The 23,842-nt window shown below is 41.6% G+C and overlaps 1 protein-coding gene across 7 annotated transcripts in view; it reads left to right on the top strand.

Moving 5' to 3' along the window:
• Positions 1–23,842, top strand: part of LOC139769877 (uncharacterized) — a 288,097-nt gene that overhangs the window by 243,785 nt on the left and 20,470 nt on the right. For 6 of the 7 annotated variants that reach the window (XM_071701356.1, XM_071701357.1, XM_071701363.1 and 3 more), the window contains 2 exons: positions 1,587–1,687; positions 14,646–16,609. In XM_071701356.1, coding sequence (XP_071557457.1) covers positions 1,587–1,687; positions 14,646–16,609 — 2,065 coding nt within the window. Of the gene's footprint in view, positions 1–1,586; positions 1,688–13,962; positions 14,370–14,645; positions 16,610–23,842 lie in introns of those variants that run through there. The other variant, XM_071701361.1, reaches the window with a different exon arrangement.

Here is a 23,842-nt window from a genome sequence, read left to right on the forward strand (position 1 = left end):
ATATATGTATTATTAAATAATGTAATAATTAAACATTATTTGATTTTTTATTATAATAAAAGAACGATGTACTTCTCTATTGATACTGTTGACATTGATGAAACAATTATTTTTTCTCGGATATCTATATTCGAAGAAATGAAAACGTGTCGCACGATCTGCCTACGCATCACGTTCGTGTTAATTAAGATTCAAACGCGAACAAATGATGACGACAATTCGTTAGACTCGAACATCCTTCTATGCGACATTACGCGAACATAAAGTTCAGGATCCGGTATAAAATGCCAATCGTCCAAGCAGCTTGATCGCTTTTTAAGTTGGACGATAATTACCATTATATTTTCGCGGAAGTTTTCGCAATCGTACTTGAGAATTGCGTTGGAAGCGTCCGAGAATGACGATCGAGCGAATCGTAACCGTGCGACGTTTCGCAACTTTATACGTTCCTGATAATCTCTCGGAGAGCTCCCGGACGGTTATTCGCGGCGGTCGTCGGGATTTATGAAATGGCAATAAAATTTATATGACTCGGTGGATCGTTAGGGGTGCGGCTCGCTCGTTCAGATTGATGTCGGTTGCGCTGCGAGTCTGGTCCACTTGCCCGAGGCTACGTTTGTTTCTCCCTGCGATCGTCCACGCTCATTATTAATCCCTTGGAAATCGCGACAGTCATTTTATAATCACCGTGTAAAATAAAAAAGAACAGTATCTTCTATCGGACATTTCGTCGAATCAATTCGAATTTTATACATTAAATAATAATTCGTCTTATGCGTTAATTCACCTTTTTTCTTTTAATTTAATTTATTGCATGGATTGATTTTCATGTATCAATTTTATATGTGCATTAGTTCTAATCGTATTTTTTATCAATTCAATTTCTCATTGATTAAACTGAACGTGTAATAAACTTATTTAGTATATGTACGGATCACATGCGAAGAGAATTTATATATTCAAATATACGTAGAATTATATATAACTAAAAAATCAATGAAATGGAATAAATGGATCATTTCGAAATATTCGCGCGAGTCTTTATTTTTACAAAATTATAATATATGATTTTATGTTCAATTAAAGATATCGTCAGATACTTAGATTAGATTGATAATTTCGATAAACGTTCTTTATATGAAGTATTCAGAACGAGGAATTTAGCTTCTATTAATATTGATTTTAATCGTCAATAAATATGACCGAAAGAGTTCGCGACGCGTCTCTTCTGCATAATCTTGCTTTCCCATCGTTTGAGCTCGAGCAGAGAGAAGCGAAAAAAAAGGTGCTTCTGATAACTCACTTATGCAGTGAATCACGCGTGTGCTCTGCCGAGCATGATGCCTCGAGGACATGTCTGCTCTACCTGTTGCTCAATTCCCCATCGACGGTAGCAAGTATCGCGCGAAGAATTCGACGGCCTCTCCTTCTCCGTGCTTTCTCCCACCTATCGCGACGTGAAAGAATTCGCAAGCCGCTAAAACAACTGCGATGATTTTTCAGAAAGTAAAGCAATCTCCAAGAAACTGGCGACGTCGATTAATCGTAGTGTCACGAATGACCGTATTGCGTTCGTTTTGTTGCAGGTGGACGATCGAGTCAGATCACCGGGAACATCACGATGCCTGACCGCTACTACCATGTCGCTCTCCATCTCGCCCTCTAGCCCCGAAGAACCTGTTACGCTGTAAGTAATATGTATGTATATATAACACCACCCACAAATTTCAGAGCCGCGTCTGCTACGTGGTGCTTCAGATATTATCAAGATGGACGATATCAACATCTCTATGATATCTATCTCCGTTAGGATAGCTCTGATTTTCTTCTGCTTGTAGATAACAAATTAGAATCGAAGAGACGCGCGTCGAAATAATACTCTATGGATCCATATACATAGACAAAATAAAATTTACCTTGAACATTATCAAGGTTCTTTGTAAAACGACATAATAATGATAATTTATTATTTCTGTGATGCAACGACTAAGCCTAAATGTCTAATTTTTTCTTACTTTGTTAAAATGAAATTTTATAATCTCTGACGTGAAAACATAGCTTAAAAATAAATAAAACAAACACGATAACAAATAAAGACATAATCTTTCACTTGAAATCTTAAATATTATATTTATTAGTGTATTATCGTACGTGACATGAAATATTCCACGAAAGCTTTTAAAAGAAATATTAAAATTTATATAATAAGAAGATATTAATTATAATGTGTTATGTACATAATGAATAATATAGTGATTCACCTCTCTATGTTATCTAAGAAAATTAAAAGTCACGATAAATGTAGAGGTGAGATCTCGCGATCTTTGCAGTTTCCTTTCCACGGTCCAAAAAGCCACTCAGACAAATTAGTCCTGCAATACAGCAATGGTGTTCTCGTATGGTGCTACACCGCCTGTTATCGGGTGTTTCTTCTCTCTTACTGTCGCCGGCTTGGCTTTGCAGAGCACCGCATAGATGGTAGGGTCGCGCAGAAAAACGTACGGGGGGGGGGGGGAGAGAGGTGATATTTATGCCAGTTTTTTATTGCGCTTTAGCCCGAGAGAGCAGAATGGAAACAATATGTCACCCCAGTAGGGAAAGCAGGGTGGTAGCGAGATGGGAGAAGGAGGAGAGGCTGTGTGAACTTCTTGTAGGTGGCCCGACCGGCGGGTACCTAACGTTAATACTAACGCCTCCGCTGCGCCGTACTAACGCCCTCCAACCGACGTCATGATTTTAAATGAACAACCCCCGTTTCTCCCTTTTGGCCCGAAAACACGGGCGAGCGGCGGGATTGCTGCCGCGCATTTTGCAGCACCGCGTATTAAGCGATTTTTGAATTTGTTCGCTTTGTGCTTTTATTCCTATCTCGAATATTATTCAGCGTAATTGATTGGCGCAGCGTAAAAATAAAAGTGAGTGTTTTTTTTTCGTAAAAAATGCTCACGTACATATAAATAATTGTAAACTTCAGGCAGAGTGAGTCAAAATAGATTATCTCGTTTGCACAACATGAAGAGATTTTAGCTTTATGTAATAGTTGAGAAAATAAACAACTGTATAAAGGTACTATATTAACTAAAGCTTGATAATTGCACTTTTCTGTATATAGATAATTTGAAAATTTTTGGCGGCGAAAGATGATTAAATGGCTCATTTTTCTTCTGGAGAAATTTCATCGCACCTTATATTTAAAAATACCAAATGCATACCGAATGCAGATACCGAGTAACGAAGCAAAGAAAATGAACTTGTGCAGAAAGAAGAGGTTTTGCGTGCATTCTCCGAGTAAATATAGACCCAACTATGTAAATAAATCTCGGGTAATCTCTCGCGGCAAGACCGAAATATTCGAGGTCGGACAATTTCCGGCGGTTCTGCTTATCGTTCGGAAGTGCGCGGAAAAGAAAAGGAAAAAAAAAAGAAACGAAAAAAAGGAAAGGAGGGAGGATTCGTTATTCGGGGTCTCAAGAGTCATCGGATAAGTGCATATCGATTTCTCCCTATTGGCGAGGGTCGGGCCGTCGGTAAGATCGAGGCGAATGGGAAAAAAGAAGGCGGTAAAAAGGGCAAAGGCTATAAGTAACGGACCGTCTGGTGGAAAGCGCTCGAGGGCGAACAGTGATTTAGAGAAATTAAAACTTTAATTCATGTTCGGGTTCATGGGGGGTTGTGTCCTCTACCTCCTGTCCTCTCTCCCTCCCTGCCCAACCGCTGCTCCACCCTGTGGCATTCTCTGTCCCCGTCGATCGACCGAAATCCCGCTCTGCGCGTAAATTGCCAAGCCCAACTAGTGCTCGTTTTGCTTTGCTATTCTCGCGGCTCTTCTGTATTTTCATTTAAATACTAATCCTGTATTACATAAGCTTACATATCACGAAGCTATATTTATATGTATCAGTGAATACGTGAACATGAGGTAGTTTAAATAATTTACATTGTTTATAATTAGTTATTGAAATAGTTTCTCTATTGAAGTTGAATTGTGATAAAAATTATAGTCTATGTTTTGACATATTTAAATAACACAATTGGTAGTCTGGAAAATATAAAAGAATGCCTTGAATAATGCAATAGAAACGTTGTTCAGCAAATGTAATAGCTACTTGTTTATCAACCGCAAGTCTGTGCAAAATTGGATGATTTATTATAACAAGAGGTCGAGCGAGCAAATGCTTCAGAGATGATCATCCGTGTCTAGATACGATTATTATCATTCTGATTTAAGTTGCACATGTATTTTACAGCATAATAATGCCAGACGGGTCGACAGTTACACAAGAGGCGAATAAAAATTCAATATTGCTGAATAAAGGAACGCCATGTATACTCCACCGCTTATATAATGTATACTCTTAAAGCATTTTCTCCCCGAACTGATATAAATTATCCATAAGCTCTCTTCTATAGATATTTTTCTGAAAATGTATCGGTGCCCATTTGCTAACTCCATAACATCAACGTAGTTAAAAAGTCATTGCCATGAATGTAATTTATGGAAATCGCGTTTTCTCGAATTTTGGTATTAATTTCAAGTAGAGTATCTTTGATATAATTTTAAATTTAAAATCTTTAATTTAATTGAATAATATTTAATTAAAGTTTTAATAAAATGTTGACTATATATATTGACGTAATTTTATCATGAAAAAAATGTGCGATATTTAACATATTTTCACACTGTCGCTTTATGTATAATATTGTTACTTATAATCATGAAGAATTCTAAAAAGCAACGGACTCTCGCAGACAAAAGCGTTGTGATAAATCTGCATTTCGGAAGACGTCCTTACAAACTTTTATGAGCCATGCAGGATACAGAATATGAGGAAAGGACGTACCCTTTATCTTCCTTTCCCTTGGTCCGCTGTCCCTCTCGCGGGTTCTCTCTTCGTCCGTCCTTCTTCCCTGCTCTTCTTCTCTCTCCTTGCCCCTGCGCATCGCACTTTGGCTTTTAGGGCAACCTCCGCCTCCAATAAATTCCCATCACCAGCTTCCAGGTACGCCTTCGTCGAGTAAATCATACCGTAAGTGAATCCGAATTGAATGCAATGAGTAAATATGGCTCTCATATAACGAAAGGCAACCACGAGTGTCTGGTAGAAACCACGACAACCGATTTCTAATCCAAGAGGAAAACTTTATTTGCCATACTGTATTGTGTAATTGCAATTTAAATTTATTCTCGACACCTTACGTATGCATTTTTTCTCGCCAACGTCATTTTTCAAGGAAATTCAAGCTCTTTGCGTCTCTATTTCGACTATATTATTTTTCTTTACTGTGCAACGCGAATATGGCCGATTTACGCGTGTTTTCGACGCGGGTTTCCGCCCGCATGTATGCGTGAATGCGAGTCAAGGAGCAGCCAGTCGGTGGAAATGCATAAATACATGAGTCGCGGGGGCAACGAGGAGCGAAAGAGGGAGACAAGCTTGGCCCGCATATGTAGCGAGCGACTCGTACCTCGTAATAACGTGTGGATAGCGGCTCTCTCGTTGTGAAAATATGGTCTTTCAAAAGCCTGTAGTTTCCCCTCGAAAACGGGCACGCTTTCGCTCGCTGTCGAAAAAAAGAGCGAGAGGACACATGAGAAATGACAATCTTATTCCACAACTTCCTGTCACTAACTCCGTTTCGCTCAACGATTCTATTTATGGTGCAACTTCCTTTGTTACCACGCCGTAATGATCTTCACATACATATTGTTACTTTTAGAAATATATTTTACTAAGCTTTATGTCAAAACTTTTATGAAATTGTAATTTAATTTACTATTTGATATCTTACAGATGTGCGTAAAATTAAAGTAATAAAGAATACGAGTCTCTCCCATTGATGCTCAGTCTGCTGTAACGTAATTGGCGGCGGCTTCGCATAGCCGAAGGACAACCATTAAATTTTTGTGAACGTGACTCTCGAGATTTTTCCTAATCCCATTGCGATCGACTCGATTAAAAGTCGAAGGGCATCGCGAAGGAGCGAAACGAAGCGATCGGACTGCGTCGCAAGAAGCGCAGAAACTAAATACAAGGGGATGACTCTGCAGGTATTAGAGAGGCGAGATTCGCATTCCCGCATTACTGTCACGCGAGTAATTACGCACCGTCGAAAGCAATGGTACGACGGGCGGAGGAGATGTGGGTGGATGTAGGGACGAAAGGCGCAGGGGGAGTTAGAAGGGTTGCTGTCGCTGCGCCACTGGCTCGGCGTCTCCCGCGTTGCGCGATTCGTAGCCAACGGGAGAAACCAGAGCTAATAAAAGCCCACAATTACCTCCGGTTCGAGCCATTTGTCTTGACGGGCGTCTCATGCCCGATATAATTCACCCTGGCAACAACACATTGTTGCCTAATGAGGTGTAAAACATTCCGAGATATCTGGCTGTCTCGGGCCGCGAGGGCGGTTTCCGTAAAGGCGAATTCACGATATCGCGATAGCGCTTTCCTCGCCGCACTTTTGCGCTCAGTCCGATTCTTCTCTGTTTTTGAGAGAGTCCTCATGGAATCTCGACGAATTTTCCCGTTCCGCGTACTGGCCTTTCTTCGAGAATTACTAACATGAGAATTGATCGGAGGACAAATTTTTAATAAATCTTAGATTGCATTCGCAAAGAATCTGAGAATTGACGGAATTTTTAATAAAAATTTTTAATATTTCTTTTATATAGGATGTGTCAGATACGCATGATGTTTTATTAGCCATACAAAATTGAAATGGAAATTACTCTACAAAAGTTCATCACACATATTGCAACTTAACTCTCGAGAGCTGAAGAGAATTGTTAACTTAAACTCTTAATCATTTTTTATTAAATAATTTCACGTAGGTATTCATTGATATCAAAACAATTCTTTATCTTTTTAGTTCAGTTTATAATATTTACAGCTAAAGAAATGTCTCATGAATTGAAATATCCTATAAAATTTTATGAATATTCTATGAATGCGTTTCGTCGAATATAGATAAATTGCAGACAGTTTCGATTGTTCCCCCAGATTAATTTCTGCCATCGGTTTCGTAAGTTACATCGAGATCCACCGATTCGAAGCGTGCTTCGCGTTCCTACTACTTTTCATTCCGAAAACTTCACAGGATTCAGCACAAATCATACAGTTTGCCGGGCAATGTTTGCTCGTTGCGCTGCGTATCCTTCCAAGGTTTCTCGCCGGCGCTGGCTATGGAAGGAACGTGCCCCGTCAATTCGATTTAGCCGAGGGATGTACTACGTGCCCTTTTCACTCATTCTCACTCCGTCCCTTGGCCATTTCCGCTCTCTTTTTCTCTTTGTCTTTATATCGCCGGAGCGGCAGTGATTTGCTGCGATAAAGCCGCATCGACAGGCGACGTACGTGTATCGCGTGTCGAAGGACACGCTCCTTCTTTCCCAACACGGACCCTCTCTCGGCTGCGCCCTCCGCACGGCAAGACCGATCGGCGGAGAGTTTATGATATATTTGTAATCATGTTACCCGGTACGCGCGTGCCCTTCCGTTACAACTGCCTCTCGTAACAAACGGCCGTGAATCTTTTTTCACCGTACATATACGCGCATACCGTGATAACGCTTCGTTAGGAAGCAAAATTAGCATTTTTCCTATATGTTCCTGCACATGCACGAAATTATTATGTGTGTGTCTGTAGCGACACATTTTTATACGAGAATGTATAACATATCTTTCATACGGCATCGTGGGGACTATTATTTTTTATATAACTGTACATTTTTTATGTATTGTAATTATTATCTATTCTTTGTTACATTTGCAAAATTTGTAATATGCAACATCCTAATGATAATTAAAAATAGGAAAATTTTTATCTTGCTATGACATCTTAAAAATTATTCCAAAATTAAATTTTATAACTTTTACATTTATCTCGATTTCGATACTTCACTTCGAAATTCAAATTTGATATGTCGCGGTAATGCTTGTAATCCATCTTATTTATTACCCAATTTTAACAATACGGACAGCATTCATGAGGAGAACGATGTTCAAATTCATTGACGTGCATTGCCATACATACATATAATGTCACGAAGCGTGCTGCGGCGGGAGGGTCCTCGAGTTTTAAGGGCCGTCATCAGTGCGAGGCTCGAGAAATTGCATCGTAATCCAAGAACGGCGCGAGGCGAACCGCTTTTCGGGGAGGCAATTCCAGCTACCCGTAACAATCTGGCGGCGGCGTCGGTGGAGGCATATTATTATGGCTATAGTCCCGGACAGTTTATTCCAGGTTCGTTTCCAGATTTACTGCCCTCCTTGTTTTGCAGTAAGAACTCGCGACTCGCCGGCTTTAAAATCTGGCTGCCTTGAATCGCATGAGACATCGCTCGCATGAACTTTCCGTTAACATTTTACGAAAGAATTTAGAAATACTAACTATAATACACACTTATACGATGGCAGTATAAAGTGATGATGTTACGTTGTATTTAAACCTTACAGTAATATTAAATACATGTCCTTATATCGCATTCTCCTTCTCTCTCTCTCTCTTTCTCTCTGCTTATTGCAAGTAAAAAATAGTACATTGTAAACTAGAATATTTTTTATTACTATATATATATATATCTTCATGTTTTGTTAATTTTTTAATTTAGACCTTAGAATTATGTGTAATAAGTATCTCCTCTACACACTTTTATCTGCTGCAATTAATTGAATTATTAAAAGAAAAACGATATATGAATATTTCTTTATTATCCATTGCATTTTTGTATATTTTAACTTATATATAATTTATTATAGAATAAAAACGGTTATGGCTACTGCGTACTATGACTACAGTTAAGGGAAGAAAAACATTTTAAATATTTATTATCGAAAGTAGAAAAGATAACATTTTGCAGTTATTGGATACATGTAAAATTCATCAATGTGGATCTCCAAACTAACTCGAATAACGTTGTCCTACGTGTATAAGAAGCGCGTATACACATACTGGTACTTGTCACTATGACATTATCGATCCGATGGCACGGTCGGACGTCGGTTGGTCCGAGCACAGTCGCTTCTTACCAGCCCCCTCGTTCCCTTTATCCCTTTCCCCGTATACCCGTCTTTGCCGCCCCCTTTGCAACCCTTTAAGGTCGCCTTTCCAGCGGATATCAGCATTAAACCCCTGGGAGACGTGATGTCCTTTTCAATTTCTCCGTCGCCTGTGGGATGAGGATAGCCAAGAATGCGAAGCTTTGAAACGGCTCTGAAGTTTGCGAACTCCATCATACTTCCGCATTTTCGCATATGATGGAAGATCGCGCATTTTTGACGTCAGTTACGCGATGTAGAAATTGTCCGTCCGTGTGCTTGATTTGAAAATGATCCGGATTCATCACGCGGGCTAGACGTGTCGGGTACGTAGTTACGATCTTCTTCTGAGGTGGCTAAACTCAGAAAAGACGTTATTTTATAAACAGAGAGGCGTAAGAGAACGGTCGTTTCGCAACGGCGCAGTCGCCGACTTTCGTAACTGCGAAAATTTGCGGCCTCCCACCGCCAACGGGCTCGCTATAAATCAGTTGAAATTTGTTATGCGCGGCACGCAGATGGTTTTGTTATATGAAAATATGTGCCGCGCGGGGATGGTGTGTAAGTATCCCTCGGTAAAACACGTCCCTTATATCCCGCGCGTACCCTCGGCCCCGGTCGCCTCGCCCCGCTTCTTACACCCCCCCAGACAGGCCCGAGGCGTCATGCTGTTCTGCGCTCTCTTTAATTACACCCCGAAACCGGGACGCGTGACGTATTGCCGTGTGGCGAAAGGGACAAAAAAGCGACCTCGACTTCGAGCTAGAATCGCCGATCTGCAGCCTCGGTCGTTAATCAACGCCTCGATCGGCGATACTTAATGTTTCCAGAATACGTTTCGTACGTACGAGTGAGAATTACCGGGAAATTGTAGCTGGGCACTCCCATTTTCTTAATTTTTAGTTTTTATGGGCACCTTCAACTGATCTACAATAAATTTTTTTTAACATCTGTAACATCACATCTTTCGTAAAACAATGTTGAACCTTATGTATTTACAGATTAAGAATTTTAAGAGAAATCTTGAATATTTTATCAATAGATTTATTTATTGAAACTTGAGTGTATTGAGTTTTTTCTAAGAAGGTTGCCCTTGAAATTTGTTGATTCGCTGAAATTTTAGGAGATGTAACGTGAAGGATTTATTGGAAGAAAGTCCAGCGATGGAGGGGCCACTTAAAGCGTTGGCCCGGTCAGCGCTAAATATTTGATCAGAATTCGATTGGTTTAAGACGTCAGCCGGTAAGCGAGGGTATGCTCATGGGACGAACGAAAAGAAAAAAAATAGGAAGGAAAGAGGAGAAAGCTCGACGAATGGACGGACAGTTAGTAGCTAGACGACGACGAAGTATTCCCTCGAGCTGAACGGCAAAATGATGTCCAACCAAACAGCTCAGCTGTCCCGGTCACAGCATTTTTCTCTCACTATATCAACGATCTAAATCTGCTTTAAAATCTTCTCTGTCGCTCACTCTCTCGCTCCCTCCTTGTTTTTGCCATGCTATAGAAAGTGAATGACAACGGCATCTTGAAGCGGTCTAGAAATAAAGACAGTTCCGATACCGTTAGCTTCAGACTTATATAGAGATGATGCAACTTAAAAGAGATACTACTTGCATCGTTAATAAAAAGCACGTTTTAAAACGTTCGCTCAGACTATTATTATTTTATTCGATGTATCGCGGGAACAAAGTAGTAGAACAGCGATAGAATATTGATTTTTAAATGAATTTAAATAGAACTTTTTTTGTCGATATAATATTTCAATATCTTAGGCGTAATCTAATCGCGATAAGTTTACCTTTGTTCAGTTATAACAATTAAATTCATTGCCGTTTTCATGCGCGAGTCGTTAGCAGCAGCGAATGAGGGAGGCACAAAGGTCGAATCGCAAAATTCATGCGAATCCACGTGGTGCCAAGTGGGGTGCATTAGCCAAGTTCCCCATTATCCACGCGTGAGAGACCCCTAAATTATCCGGCGCTCGCCTAGCGCCGATCTCGCCCACCCTCGCACGTTGGCGAGAAAAAGACGTATGACTGCCTTTTCTCGAGAACACCCCCCGACAGACTCCAGGACTGAAGCTACTAACGCGTGATTTTCGCAATTGCAAAGGAACTCGCTACGTATCAATATATTTACGAGAAGAACGTTCAGACTGTCGTTATTTTTGTCAAGCCTTGTCCATGATTTCTCTTCACAATTTATTCTTTCGATTACGCCATTAATCTAATAGACTGACATTGAGGGACGCTATTACAATATTATACTTTCTGGCCAAAAACACTGATATCTTGGGAGTATAGCAGATCTGATTCGCTACGCCTTTAACATAACTGCTAAAGAATTGTGATTCGTCGATAATTTGTCTAATTGGGATTTAAGAAGAATATCAGAGGACTGACGAAGGACATTGAAGACAGAGAACCGAGGAAGGTCAAAGGGAGAAGAAGAAGTGGATCGAGGACAAGAAGGAGAGAGAGAGAGAGAGAGAGAGAGAGAGAGAGAGAGAGAGAGAGAGAGAGAGAGAGAGAGAGAGAGAGAGAGAGAGAGAGAGAGAGAGAGAGAGAGAGAGAGAGAGAGAGAGAGAGAGAGAGAGAGAGAGAAGGCGAGAGACAGAATCCGAAGAACCGCCAGGAAGATAGAGAACGCAAGTTTGGGCTATCTCTCCGAGCACAGTTCTAAGGAGCTTCCTTTAGACTTTAGTGACGTGATGTCGCCTAATACCCTAATCCTTGCAAAGGAGACACCATCGTCCGCCTCGAGTCATCGTGTTCTGTTTAACCATCTTCTTATGACCGCACTATGGTCAAAAATTGTTAACTGATTGACGAGTACATATTTTTTTAAATTACTCACATCTATCTCAAAAAGTCTAATAAATTTTGCCCAATAGTATACAACTGTACAAACTATTTAGATTCAGTATTAAAAATTAGGCCCAACATACTACGTGATACTTAATAACAATTAGTATATAAATTAATGTATATTTACATTGCATTTGTTGTTAAAACTTATTTCTCTTAAAAGTCTTTTGTTTAATTTATATAAATTAAATTAAATTATTTTGCAGCAAAAAAATATACGTTACTATTATAACTTCGTCTTTAATATAACTTAACTTATTTTATAAGAAGTCTTGGGTAAAACATGGCGACGTGTTAAAAATGTTTTATGTTGCCAGGCAGGGAAATTCCATATTATTCGATAGCCATAAAATTCAAATCACTATAACGAACAAAAATTTGAGCGTATTTGTTACCTCACGAGATATATTAAAGACGCTTGTAGCAACTTCCGACGAAGACTTCGACGATGTTTTCTTTTGCGAGAATTTAAAGTCAGCAACATCTGCTGGGTTATTCACTCGTATTAAAACTGCCTGCTTTTTAATTATTCTTCACAAACCGTAAGGGTTGACACATAATTGGTGGGTGAACTAGGACGCATCGATCCCCAAATTGAAGGGATTCCAGCTCTTTCTTGCGTCGTGTTTCCTCCTTTCCCCCTTTTCCGACTCGCCCTTACCCGTTCCACTATCGAAGGCCAGTTTCAAGAGAGCATTGGTCCGCAAAGAAAAGTGATAATGTCTTAAGCCGCCGGTGCGATTTAACTTCCGATTTTGGACGAGGGCACTCCCGCCGTCCTCCCACCGCAGTCCATAGCAAGAGTTCGTCGCTCTAAACTCCCGGCTACGTGGTCTGAGGAGGGTTTAAGGTTTAAGGGAAGCTCTCTCATTCCTTGGGATCCTAGGGAGCTCCGCTAAGCGCTGACGTTGATCCTGCTCTTCTTCTGCCTCCGCTAGCTCCAGGAGCTCGGGTTTATCTAATTCCAGTAGGTTCCTCCTATCGCTGTAAACCTTACAAGCGTACCAAAGGGTGAACGTTGTGCAGTTAAAGGCCTAAAGTCTTACAAGTCATCAGAAAGATAGACAATTTGCTAGTTTGAAATAATTTCTAATCGTTAAGACATTCTGCTGAGATATTTTCTTAGATATCAAATTCAGGCTAGACTTGGTTAAAATGGGCAATATTAAAAAAGCTTATTATTAGCTATGTAATTTATAATTTCGGAATTTTTGCTCTCAAATAACTATAAATGCTTTATTTCTTATGCATATATGTGTGAGTACTGTTTGACGAAAGATTTGATGCTTGCTACGTTAATATTTGTTTATATATTTGGAATTATGTACACTATACTTCACCACAACATCGAATTCGTAATGACTTTCGAGATCTGCCCAAGTACCGTCTTATATTATCGCTTATCAGAAATGCTATGAAGAGAAAATTACAAATCTGCTATAAGCAAAGTTATTTTTGTTCAGACCGACAGAGATTTCACTTTTCCTTTGAAAATTCAGCTGCGCAAAGAACTCGCGAGTTGTGAAGGGAGTAGATCCGCGAGGTCGCTGGCCGGGACCAATGTTGCTCGGATTCCTAAAGCGGCAAAGAGAACCAGGTAGCACGTACATACAGTGGCGCGTCAGCCCGAGGGATAGCGGAGGGGTAGTAGTACATATATCTATATACACATATATATAATATATATATGTACATGTGTATATATGTACATGTATATGTAGACGCGAGTGGATATAAGCGGGAGAGGTGTGCGAAGCACGTACCTCAACACACTGGAAAAGAGAGAGAGTCCTAGGTGTGCACCCAGGAACCGTGTCCCCTTCTACGATAACCAAGGCGGGGGTCGAGGTGAGCAAGGGGGATGTGCAGAAGGGCTGGGAATCGTGCTCCAGCCGAGCTCAAGGGGGTGGACAGTGCGCAGAACCCGCCCCCACCTTTCGCGACGAAGCAGAAGCCGTCGACTGCCCGCGCAAGTCTTCATCCCCTCCGCGGGCGACGGAAGATCGCCACCCCCGAACGAACTTAAACATAGCACAGTAGCTCGCGAGCACCTCGTCTGAAAGGGCCCATCGCGTACACGAGCCGGACTTGTGTTATCTATATATGTATGTATATATATATGTATACATATACATACATATGTATATATAGTTATATATGTATATATATATATACATCGGCGGTTTGTCAAGCGCGCGTGTCTTCACTGTGTGCGTGCGCGCGTGCGTGTCACGCAGTGCTTGTCTAAATATCTCGAATCCGTCGCAAGAACGAAGCAAGATAGAGTGTGCCCCGCTATAGAAAAAGATAAATAACACGAAAAGAGCCAAGCGATCGTTCACCAGGACAAACAGGGAAAGAAAGAGACAAGGAGAAATACAGACGCATCTCAGCTGCATGATTCTTCGCAGAATGATTCTTCGGATTCGTGGCCACGCACTCGACAATCTTCGGCGGATATCAGGTGAATTCTCTTGAGAGATAGACCCTTAGACTTTGAACGCGCTGTTAAGTGTAGATGACGAAGGGAAAAAGAAAAGTGACCTGTGGGAGGCGCTGGGGATCCTTCTCTAACGAAAGAGCAGTGCGGATCCTGAGCGAGATGGATTATTTTTCTCGTTAGATTGCGCCGGCGTTGAAACCGACGATTTTGCACTCGTGTACCGAACGCACCTCTTGCGTCTCTTGCGCCCGCATGGCAGAGCAGACTTGCTGATCCTCTGGAATTTTTGTGTTCCAGGGTGGAACTGACCAGCGTGCCGGGCGGACAGAATGCGATGGCTCATCTCAAAAAGCGGAAGCTGGAAGCAGAGTCGGTTACGCAGAATCCTAAACAAACGCAGCAGCCGTCGCAACAGTCGCAGCAGCAATTGTTGATCGGCAAGAAGGGCCTGCAGACGAGCGCGCCGCAAGAGATGGAGATGACTGACGCCGCGACGAAGCGGAGGAGGAAAAGCGCTCGTGATGATGATGTGCGAAAGATCGACATCGTCGTTGATCCCAACAAAAACATACCGTTGCCCCAGAAGAAGCGCGCGTTTACATCGAGTAACTTGGGTAGTCCTGCCAGGAAGTCGAGCAAGCACAGCGAAGAACCCGAAGACGACGAGACTCTTATAAGAGAAACGGAAGCCGCGTTGAAGAGTCTGTCAGGTAGCTGGCCGGGACCTAGAGGATCCTTGTATCAAAGAGGCAATTCGGACGAGGATAGATACGAGTCTAACTTTGAGAATCTCTTCGAGGAAAAGAAAGAAAATCCTAAATTGTCGCCCTCGTCGATATCAACGTCTTCGAGTGCGAGTAACGACACCGGTTGTTCGTTGAAGGACGTGATAACTCTTCGCGGACAACAGGATCGATCGGGTAAGATGCAACAGAATAAACAGCAAGAACATTCGAGGCAACCACAGCATCCGACGAAAATTAAGAAAGACCTGGACAATCTGTTGAAGATAGAAAACGAATGCGCGAACATTCAGTCTCAAGTTAACAACGTTAATCAGAACGAACCGCCGAAAATTAGACCGATTTCCGTTCGTTCGTTGGCAAGCAAAGAGAGGAACGAGAGGAACGTGGTGAGCGCACACATCGACTCTCAGGGAAGGCAGTCGGACAAATATTCCAGATACGATCCGCCGGACTTCAACGAGTTAGTCGATGATTCGTCCAACGAACTAGAAATTGACATGTCGGATCCGGCCGCTGACAAGGACGAGGGCGATCGGGACAGATCAAACGACCGGGAACGGGATCGGACTTGCAAAAACGGTCAATCACCTCAAAATATTAGTAGGCAACAGCAGCACCAACCACTTTACACAAACTATCAAAGACAATATAACGATACCAATATGAAAGTCTCATCTACGGGGACTTCGTCGTCCTCGTCGCCACCAGTGAGTTCTCCGTTCTCGGCAACATCTGCCTTCAGGCCGCCTAACACGGATCATTCGAAAGCATCGTGCCGCAGCTCTTCGTCGGTCCCAGTAGCCTCTTCGGCGATCCCACCGATCGGTCCATATCCAGCCGCCGCTACATTCGTGGGATATCCGACGCCCGGGCCAACGATGCCGACGCCGCAGCCTGTATCCGGCATCTCGCCCGCGTCCGAGGACAAGCACTCGTCTACAGTGTCGCTATTGCAGCTGAAGTCGTCAAAGGAGGAGAGTCATCATGTGACGACTCATGATGTAACTAGCAATTCTGTGTCTCCTAGCAAGAGCCCTACCGGCGGTCCACCTTCCGTCACGAGTCCCGATTCCTCGAAACAATACACGATCCTTCAGCCCGCAGGGGTGGGCTCCAGAGCGGCCAGTGCGATTCAGGATATCGCGAGGGAAGGGGTGGTGAGTGTTGCCGCTGTGAGCAGTTGCACCGCCGCGAGCAACGGCAGTGCGAGCAACGTCAACACCGCGAATGCGAACGGCAACGGGGTGGTCGGCAATAAAACTGCCAACGGGAACAACGGCGCTAATGACAGCAGCAGCACTGCGAATCCTGCCGGGAATCCTAATGCAAACAGCATCGCCAGTATAACCATTACGACCGTGTCGACGACCACCACTACGTCTAGTCCGACAGTCGCTGCTGATGTGCCTTCGGCGAACGGCCAGCAGGACAATGTCATGAAAATGCCAGAGAGACCCGGCACTTTCGACAGTAGCAGGCCGGGAATGTCTATGTCTCCGTCCAGTCTCGGCAGAGGTGAGGATTTCTTGTCTCTCGCGTTATGAAATGGTATATATCTAAATTGATATTAATGAAACTAATACTGTGTTCTTGTTGATTCATTATGATGGAATTATTTGCAGACATTTTTCTGAATTATAAATCCGACAAATAAGAAGTTTCAAAATTATAAAATAAAAATAAATAATATATATAGGAAAAAGAAATGTACTACAAATTAATATTGCTACTGATACTGACGCGATTGCTTTTTTCAGTCAGATAAGATATGAATTATATTTTGGAAAATATTGATGTTCATACTGATACTACAATAATATCAACGCAATCGTTCGTAGTTACTCAATTTTCAGTTTTCTAAGATACTGTATTAATTCTCCGAAACAATAGATATCTCATTATTTCGCGATTAATTCTAATGTGGATAATTAAAGTTTGCTAAAATATGAACATCTAGCTACGACGATACATTTTTTCTTGCATACATATATTGACGTACGCCAGTTTTGTAAAGAAAATATATACATTACAGACATAAGGGAAAAGTAAATACAAATAATGCAGTTTCCAAGATTAAGATATACCGCACTTTAAAAAGATTTTAAAAAATTAATAGACTTTTTAAATTTCTTTGGAATATAAATGCGCGCATAAAAATTGGAACTCTTTAAATTATAGAGATAGTAATCGTAAGTCGTGGTAGGGTTACCGCTCGTGTGTTATACGTTACGAGAGGGGACAAAAGGCATTTTCGACTCTCTTGGTTTCGCTGTTCCTCTCCCTGTCTCTCTTTCTCTCTGTCTTCCTCTCTCGCTTTCTCTGTCTTGCTCTCCATGAAGTTAGGGGAGTTAGGGCAGCACAGAAAATCAATAATTACGAAGCGAGGGGTGATGACTCAAATGCTGAAATCAAGGTCTCTTCGAGCAAAATTATTCTCTCTGTATCCTATGATACAACCACACATTCCACACATCTTCTCTTAATTCTCTTCTACTCCTTTTTTATTACTCAAAATGCTTCGGATTTGAGGAACTATATTCTAAATAAGCGGTACTAGAAAATACTTGGCAAAGTAACAGCGCTTTAACTGCATTGAAATGCCTTCAATCGTCAATAAACGGTCAATGAAATTGATTTGGTGATTAGACGCGATAAGTGTAATACACGAAAGTAAGGTAAACCGCGATCTCTTTCTCTTCTGAGAAGACTTAAAGAGTCAAAGTTATCGCGCGTTAGACTGTAGATTCGCCATGGTGTGACAGGTGGAGGTTCGAGTGCATTCCAGGGTCTTAGGGCAGCGAAGACACGACGTGTCTAGTCGGGGAAATTTGGGGTTGATACCACGTCATACGTATAAGCCACAGCTGTCAGCGGCTGGAAACGTGACTAGCATCCCAGCCGCTTCAAGCCACCTTATTACCACCCTGCGCTTGGCTGCCTGTCCTCATTATCCCCTTAACGTTTTCTCCGGCCGGTGGCTGCGAAGATGATCGCTTTCAAGAATTCAATCTCTCGTGTTTGATTTCACGTCTGTAGCGCGAAAAACGCACGAGGAATTAATTCTACAAATAATCATGATAATTTTTAAAAATAGAAAACGCAAGTAATGTTCAAAATCTCGACTGCTTATGTAGACATTGGGTAACTAAAATAGTTTGCTCGGTTGCGAAATCTCAGATAAAATACGACATGATAAATGGGCTCGATTAAGCGCGCACTTATCAGCGTGACGGCGATACAGTGTCGTATCGGAGTCGGTCAAGTTGGGGTTTTAATCAAAAATCTCTATCACCCTTTCTCTCTTTTACTCTTTCCTTTCTACTCTGCGTTTCCCTCCTTCTCTCTTACTGCCGAGAGTTGCTCTTGATCTCTTCGATTTAGCGTGACGATCGCGTGCGCTGTGTATTTTTTTTTATTCACCGCACGCTCACATGCAGGCGTGTATAAGGGCGTGTTGACACGCCATAAAACCGCTATCGGGAAATCCGTCGGCCGCAAAAACCACCCTTTCCGCGTCGAGAAAGATCGGCCGCGCGCGCGCGCGACGGGGTCGAGTCGGCTAATAAAAAAATAAACTGCCCTGTAACTCAATTTTACGCTGCCTTTGCGACCGCACGCATAAAAAGGACCTTTACTCGCGCGCGAGGGCTCTACCCTCCCTTTAAGGGCGCTGCGCGCCTCCGTGTGTAAATATCCACTTTGTGATTGTTCCTCGCGCTGTTCTCTTTTTTTAGAACCTCCGATCTTTTCCTTATCCAGCGTGTCCGGCATGCGATTTAGCGCGGGGAAGTGTCGGAGGACTATTATACGCATCGGGTATCTCGTACAATCGTGCAATTTTGTATCGGTTCTACCAGAGAGGTTCCTATATAAAACCACTTACAATCTCGTGCGATTGGATTTACATATTGTATTAAACTCGTCGCTACGCTCGCATCGTGCGCTGTGAAATAAATATTTACTCTTGCCAGAGTAATCAAAATTTATTTCAAAACACGTTACGCTATCCTGTCAAGAACTCAATGTCATGTCAAGATAAATGTTATAGAAGCAAGAGACAGCATCATACAATCGCGTGTACTAAAGATATCCGATGCACCTGGATTCACAAGGACACCTCATAACACGCGACTCAACGATTCTTTTCGTTCTTTGAGAATATGAAGACGTTTTATCATGCAATTAACTACGTAAACGAAATGATACATTTTGTAAGTATTGGAAATTAAGGGATATCGGATACTGTTGAAGCTGTTCCGTATATTGTGCACACTGTAAAATAAATCTTAATCACGTTAATTATGTGTCCCTTCGTATCTTATTTTATTTGGCGAGAGTAATATTTAATTATCGATGAAGATAAAATACTGAAAATACATAAATTTCAAGTAAATAACGCGCAAATAAATCCAATTTATAATTTAGAGTATGAAATGTAGGCATTATTATCAATGTGCACTTTCGTCCTGGGGTTAATTGACTCGTGTGAATATTCATCCATTACACGTGAATACTCAATTGCGCTGATTAACGACTTTTGACGGCGAATTAATAATTAGCGACCGTCGGGCGCTCAATTCTCCCCGATTATCTTGACGACGGCGATGATTTTTCGTGGCGCCGAACGCGAAAGTCTCGGCGCGTGTCGCGCAAGCTGGACGAAATAAAACAATCCCGGTGTTTATATACACGTCTACCCCTTCCGCGGACCCCTCACGTGAAATGGCTACAAAATAACACAATTACAACACGACCACGGGCTCACCCTCGGTGACCGGCGCTCGTCCTCGTTCTCACCCCTTGTAATCTCGCTCTTTTCTCTCTTCCCTCCGATTCTCGTTGCTCCATTACAGCACCGTTGCAGGGAAAAAAGAAACGAAAAGAGAGAGAGATTTGCGATAGAGAGAAGAGGAGGATAAGATCTATAAGGGGAGACAAAGAGAGAGGAGAGATGGTGAGAAAGAATGAGATAGGAGATAGGAGAAAGGTAGGAGCGGAGGCAGGCCTGACCGACTCGTTACAAGTCTATTCAGACATCCGGAAAGAACAGCGCGTGCCGGTATTCATTTTGTTGACCGGAACCATTATCTGCCCCTTCGCTCGTTTTTTTCTCTCTCGTTCTCTTTCTCACTTTTTCCTTTCAACCCCAAGTTCAGCCACCGACGTGGCCGCTTTAAAACCTTATGGCTAATTTATTAATCCTACCAGGGCAACCGCTCGCCCTCAGTTATCCGGTAAACCTTTTTTTACCCGGCACTAATTAAAAACCAGGAAGCTTCAGCGATCCTTCCTCGAAGTAAAAATAACACCGATTTCCTCTATCGCGAATTTAATAAGATTCGTGACGCGTTAGTTTGATGCCCTCTGTGCTTTTGTATATTTCGCAATTGGACCCACTTTTATTCGAAAGAGCAATCGAGCAATTCTTTGACTTTAATCTCTGGCAAACTCTGAGATTTCGAAACAAAATTAATCCGCGGAGTTTCTTCTCGAGGAATTACGCAGGGTTTCGAACAATCCAGACGGCGTGTGCCGTCGTTCAACTTTGAAACTCGGGGAGCTTCGTGGTCCGCAAATAAAGCATGCCGCTAATGACGTCACGTATCGTAATCCAATTTATGGGGAGGTGGGCGGATGGTGCTGCTCGCCTTACGAAAAAGGCGAACACCTAAGTAGGGATCGACTTTTCTTTCTCTATCCATCTTTCCCGTCGGCTCTCGCTCTCCTGAAACGCGAAATGACGACCTGATGAAGTTTCTCGGCGTCACGGCACTCGATTGGCGAGCCCGGAGACGTAGCTGGCTAAGGGATCAGGCCCGGGCGGAGGATTAGTACACGACAAAGTTTATAAAAGTGCGCTCACTTCAGGAGAACCCCCGTCAACTAACCTAAAGCTGGCCTCCCCTTAAGATTCCTCCGAAGTCCTTTCCCATACCCCCTAACACACGCGTGATAAACCTACCTATATTCCCCGTCGCGGCCACTGCAATGACGTCTCCAGCACACAAATGATCTCATAAGACGAGATCACTGCTTTCGACTTTACGAATCGGTAAAGAAATTTAAGTTGAAATTTAGAAATTTATATTTTTATAGTCATTTCATAAATTATTATCGAAAGAATATTTATTTATTTCTTTTTGCTACGTATTGCATTGTATTATTATTATTACATTATACATAATTATTAGCATATATACAAAAAATTAAAGATACTTGGTATAAACTGTCTGGTGAAAGCCTTGTAAAAATGATGCGCCTGATGAATATGAGCAAATTATTGTTAAATGGATGTCTCTTATGGAAGCTTGAAGATATATATCATGTGAATGAAACATACCTAATATAGCTTTCAGCCGATCACGCTGTCTAAGGATTGGGTAGGAACCTTTAGTTACATTTATCGCTCACGATTGAAATAAAGAGAACCTTGCCGAAGGGTCTCATATTAACCGATTGGTACTTCTCGGCTACCTGCAGTGCACTAGAAACCCGTAATTGTCTGGTCACGCGAGGTCGTCTCGGGAATACGAACGCGATCATACGTGACGTGCGCTATACCCACCATTAAGTTAGAACTGGCGCACGACAGATGGTACAATTGGTTGCTTGAGCATGCTCGTCTGGCACCGGTCATACTTTCGTGTCGCAAGAACAGAAAGGACTTAAAAAAAGTTTCGAAAAAATTTAGAAATTATACCGACGAATTATCAGCTAATGCAGATCTCTAATGGGCAAGGATTGTGTATCTTTAAATAGATCCTGACGAAAGGCATCGTGCCGTGCGTGTCTGCGACAACTTACTCACAAATGGAGATATTCGCAATTTGCGAGCAAAAATCTACGAACTATTATTGAGCGTGAAGCTTTTCTCACTCGGCCAAATAATACAGAACGAATAACGAATAATACGAAAAAATAATGCATAGATAGGGAGGAACGAAATATCACGTGGCGAAACTTTTCCCCGATCGCTGGCAAGTTTCGTTCTGTCGCGCGGGAATGAGGTATCTATCTGGTCTTTGTTTCGCGGACAGTTGTAGGCCGGCCACATACCCCGTGCTAATCCCGAAGGCTTAGTCACGGGACAGAGAAATCCCAGAGGCTATTCACAAATGCGTAACTCGTGCGACGAGATCCAGGCTGACCACACGCGAGGCCATTTCCACCCTTCTGGACCGTCCTTTCAACTTTCACTTGGGGCCTCTCGCCACAGGATTGGGGAAACTCATCCTGAAAAATGCTACTAAATAGCATGCACGCCCGACAAAGCCGTATAAATTTTTTGGGGGAATCTCTTTCCGAAATATATCTCTAAAGGCAGTTATAGACAGAGAGATTAAGAATATAATATATTTATAACAAATTGTTATTACGAGATATAAAAAATCTTATACAAGCAACATATCTAATTTAAATATACAATATATTCAAAACAATCAAAACACAATTTTTTCTTTTTATACGTTTATTTATTTTATAGTCAATAATTATATAAAATTGAAATATCATTGGATTGATATATATAAAAATGCAGAAATTTTTAGAATTCTTAGGCCTATTAATTATGAGTTTCTTCATATTATACGTACATATCTGGCAAGATAACTTTTTTTACATATATGAATTATTTATTTTAAGAATTGAAATAGACATGTGTCTCTCGCTATACTTGCTCGCAGAGTCTTTCGCCTAGGCTGTTCAACGTTCTCTGTGAAGGATAACGTGATATATTGGCAAACGGGGAGTAAGCTATATTCTGGTTCGATGTGCAGAATGAAACTACGCGACGATGTCGGACACGTCGGCTGTCAGCCATTCAATAGTTAATTTCCATTCAACTGCTCACGTCGCTGGTAATACCGCATGCGAGCATACCGAAATATCATATTATTTTTTATATACTTTCCATGTTCGCACATTTTTTAATTTTAAGATCATAATAAAATAGTTAATTAATATTCCTTTTAATATATCTATTGGTTAATTGTAAATTATTTTAATTTGCAAAATAATACGTTCCTGTATATGTTACAATACTTATTCACGAAAGACCGTTTTATAAATAGTATTGGCGTAAAACTCGTTATATCGAAGACAAAATTAAGATAACGCAAAGCCGTCGCGTTAGTAATGTCCGAGGTAATGTCCTAATATCTCCGTTTAAAGTATTCGATTCGTACACGCATTCGGAGGAGGAGTGGATTGCGTGTGATATTTTTCGCGTCGATTGGCCGCAAGTGCAAGATTATAAAACCAAATGCAATAACAACGCATTAATGCTTATTAAGCCAACGCCGTATTCCAGCCGACACGTTCCTGCCGTGGAACAACACTCGTCGACAGTGTAAATATCCAATTTATTCAGAATTACAGTCCGCTTGTGTCGGGATCATCAATTTCGATGCAGAAATAACGCGTTGCAGAGACAGTGTAATGTCATGCGCTCAGTGTCATCGTAGTGTATAATTAATATCAGAATGCAATGAGCTGAGATACATTTTCCCTGTCATGTTTTCAGCTTCTTAGCATTTGACTTATTATTAAAATTTATCACAAGAATCCCGATTTGCGCTTATTAATGACTACATATAGTACTATTCGAATAAATTCTTTATTTTTTGTATGAATATGTGAAATTTTAGAAATCTTATTATATGATAATAAATCAATTTTGCGACTTTAATTTCTTTTAAGGGAACAATATCTAAGTAATGCATCTCGCATACTTACTGTGCTAAAAATTCA

Source organism: Temnothorax nylanderi, unplaced genomic scaffold (genome assembly GCF_030848795.1).
Source record: "Temnothorax nylanderi isolate EJ_2023f unplaced genomic scaffold, tnyl_v1.0 TNYL_tig0025_pilon, whole genome shotgun sequence".
Taxonomy (NCBI): Eukaryota; Metazoa; Arthropoda; class Insecta; order Hymenoptera; family Formicidae; genus Temnothorax; species Temnothorax nylanderi.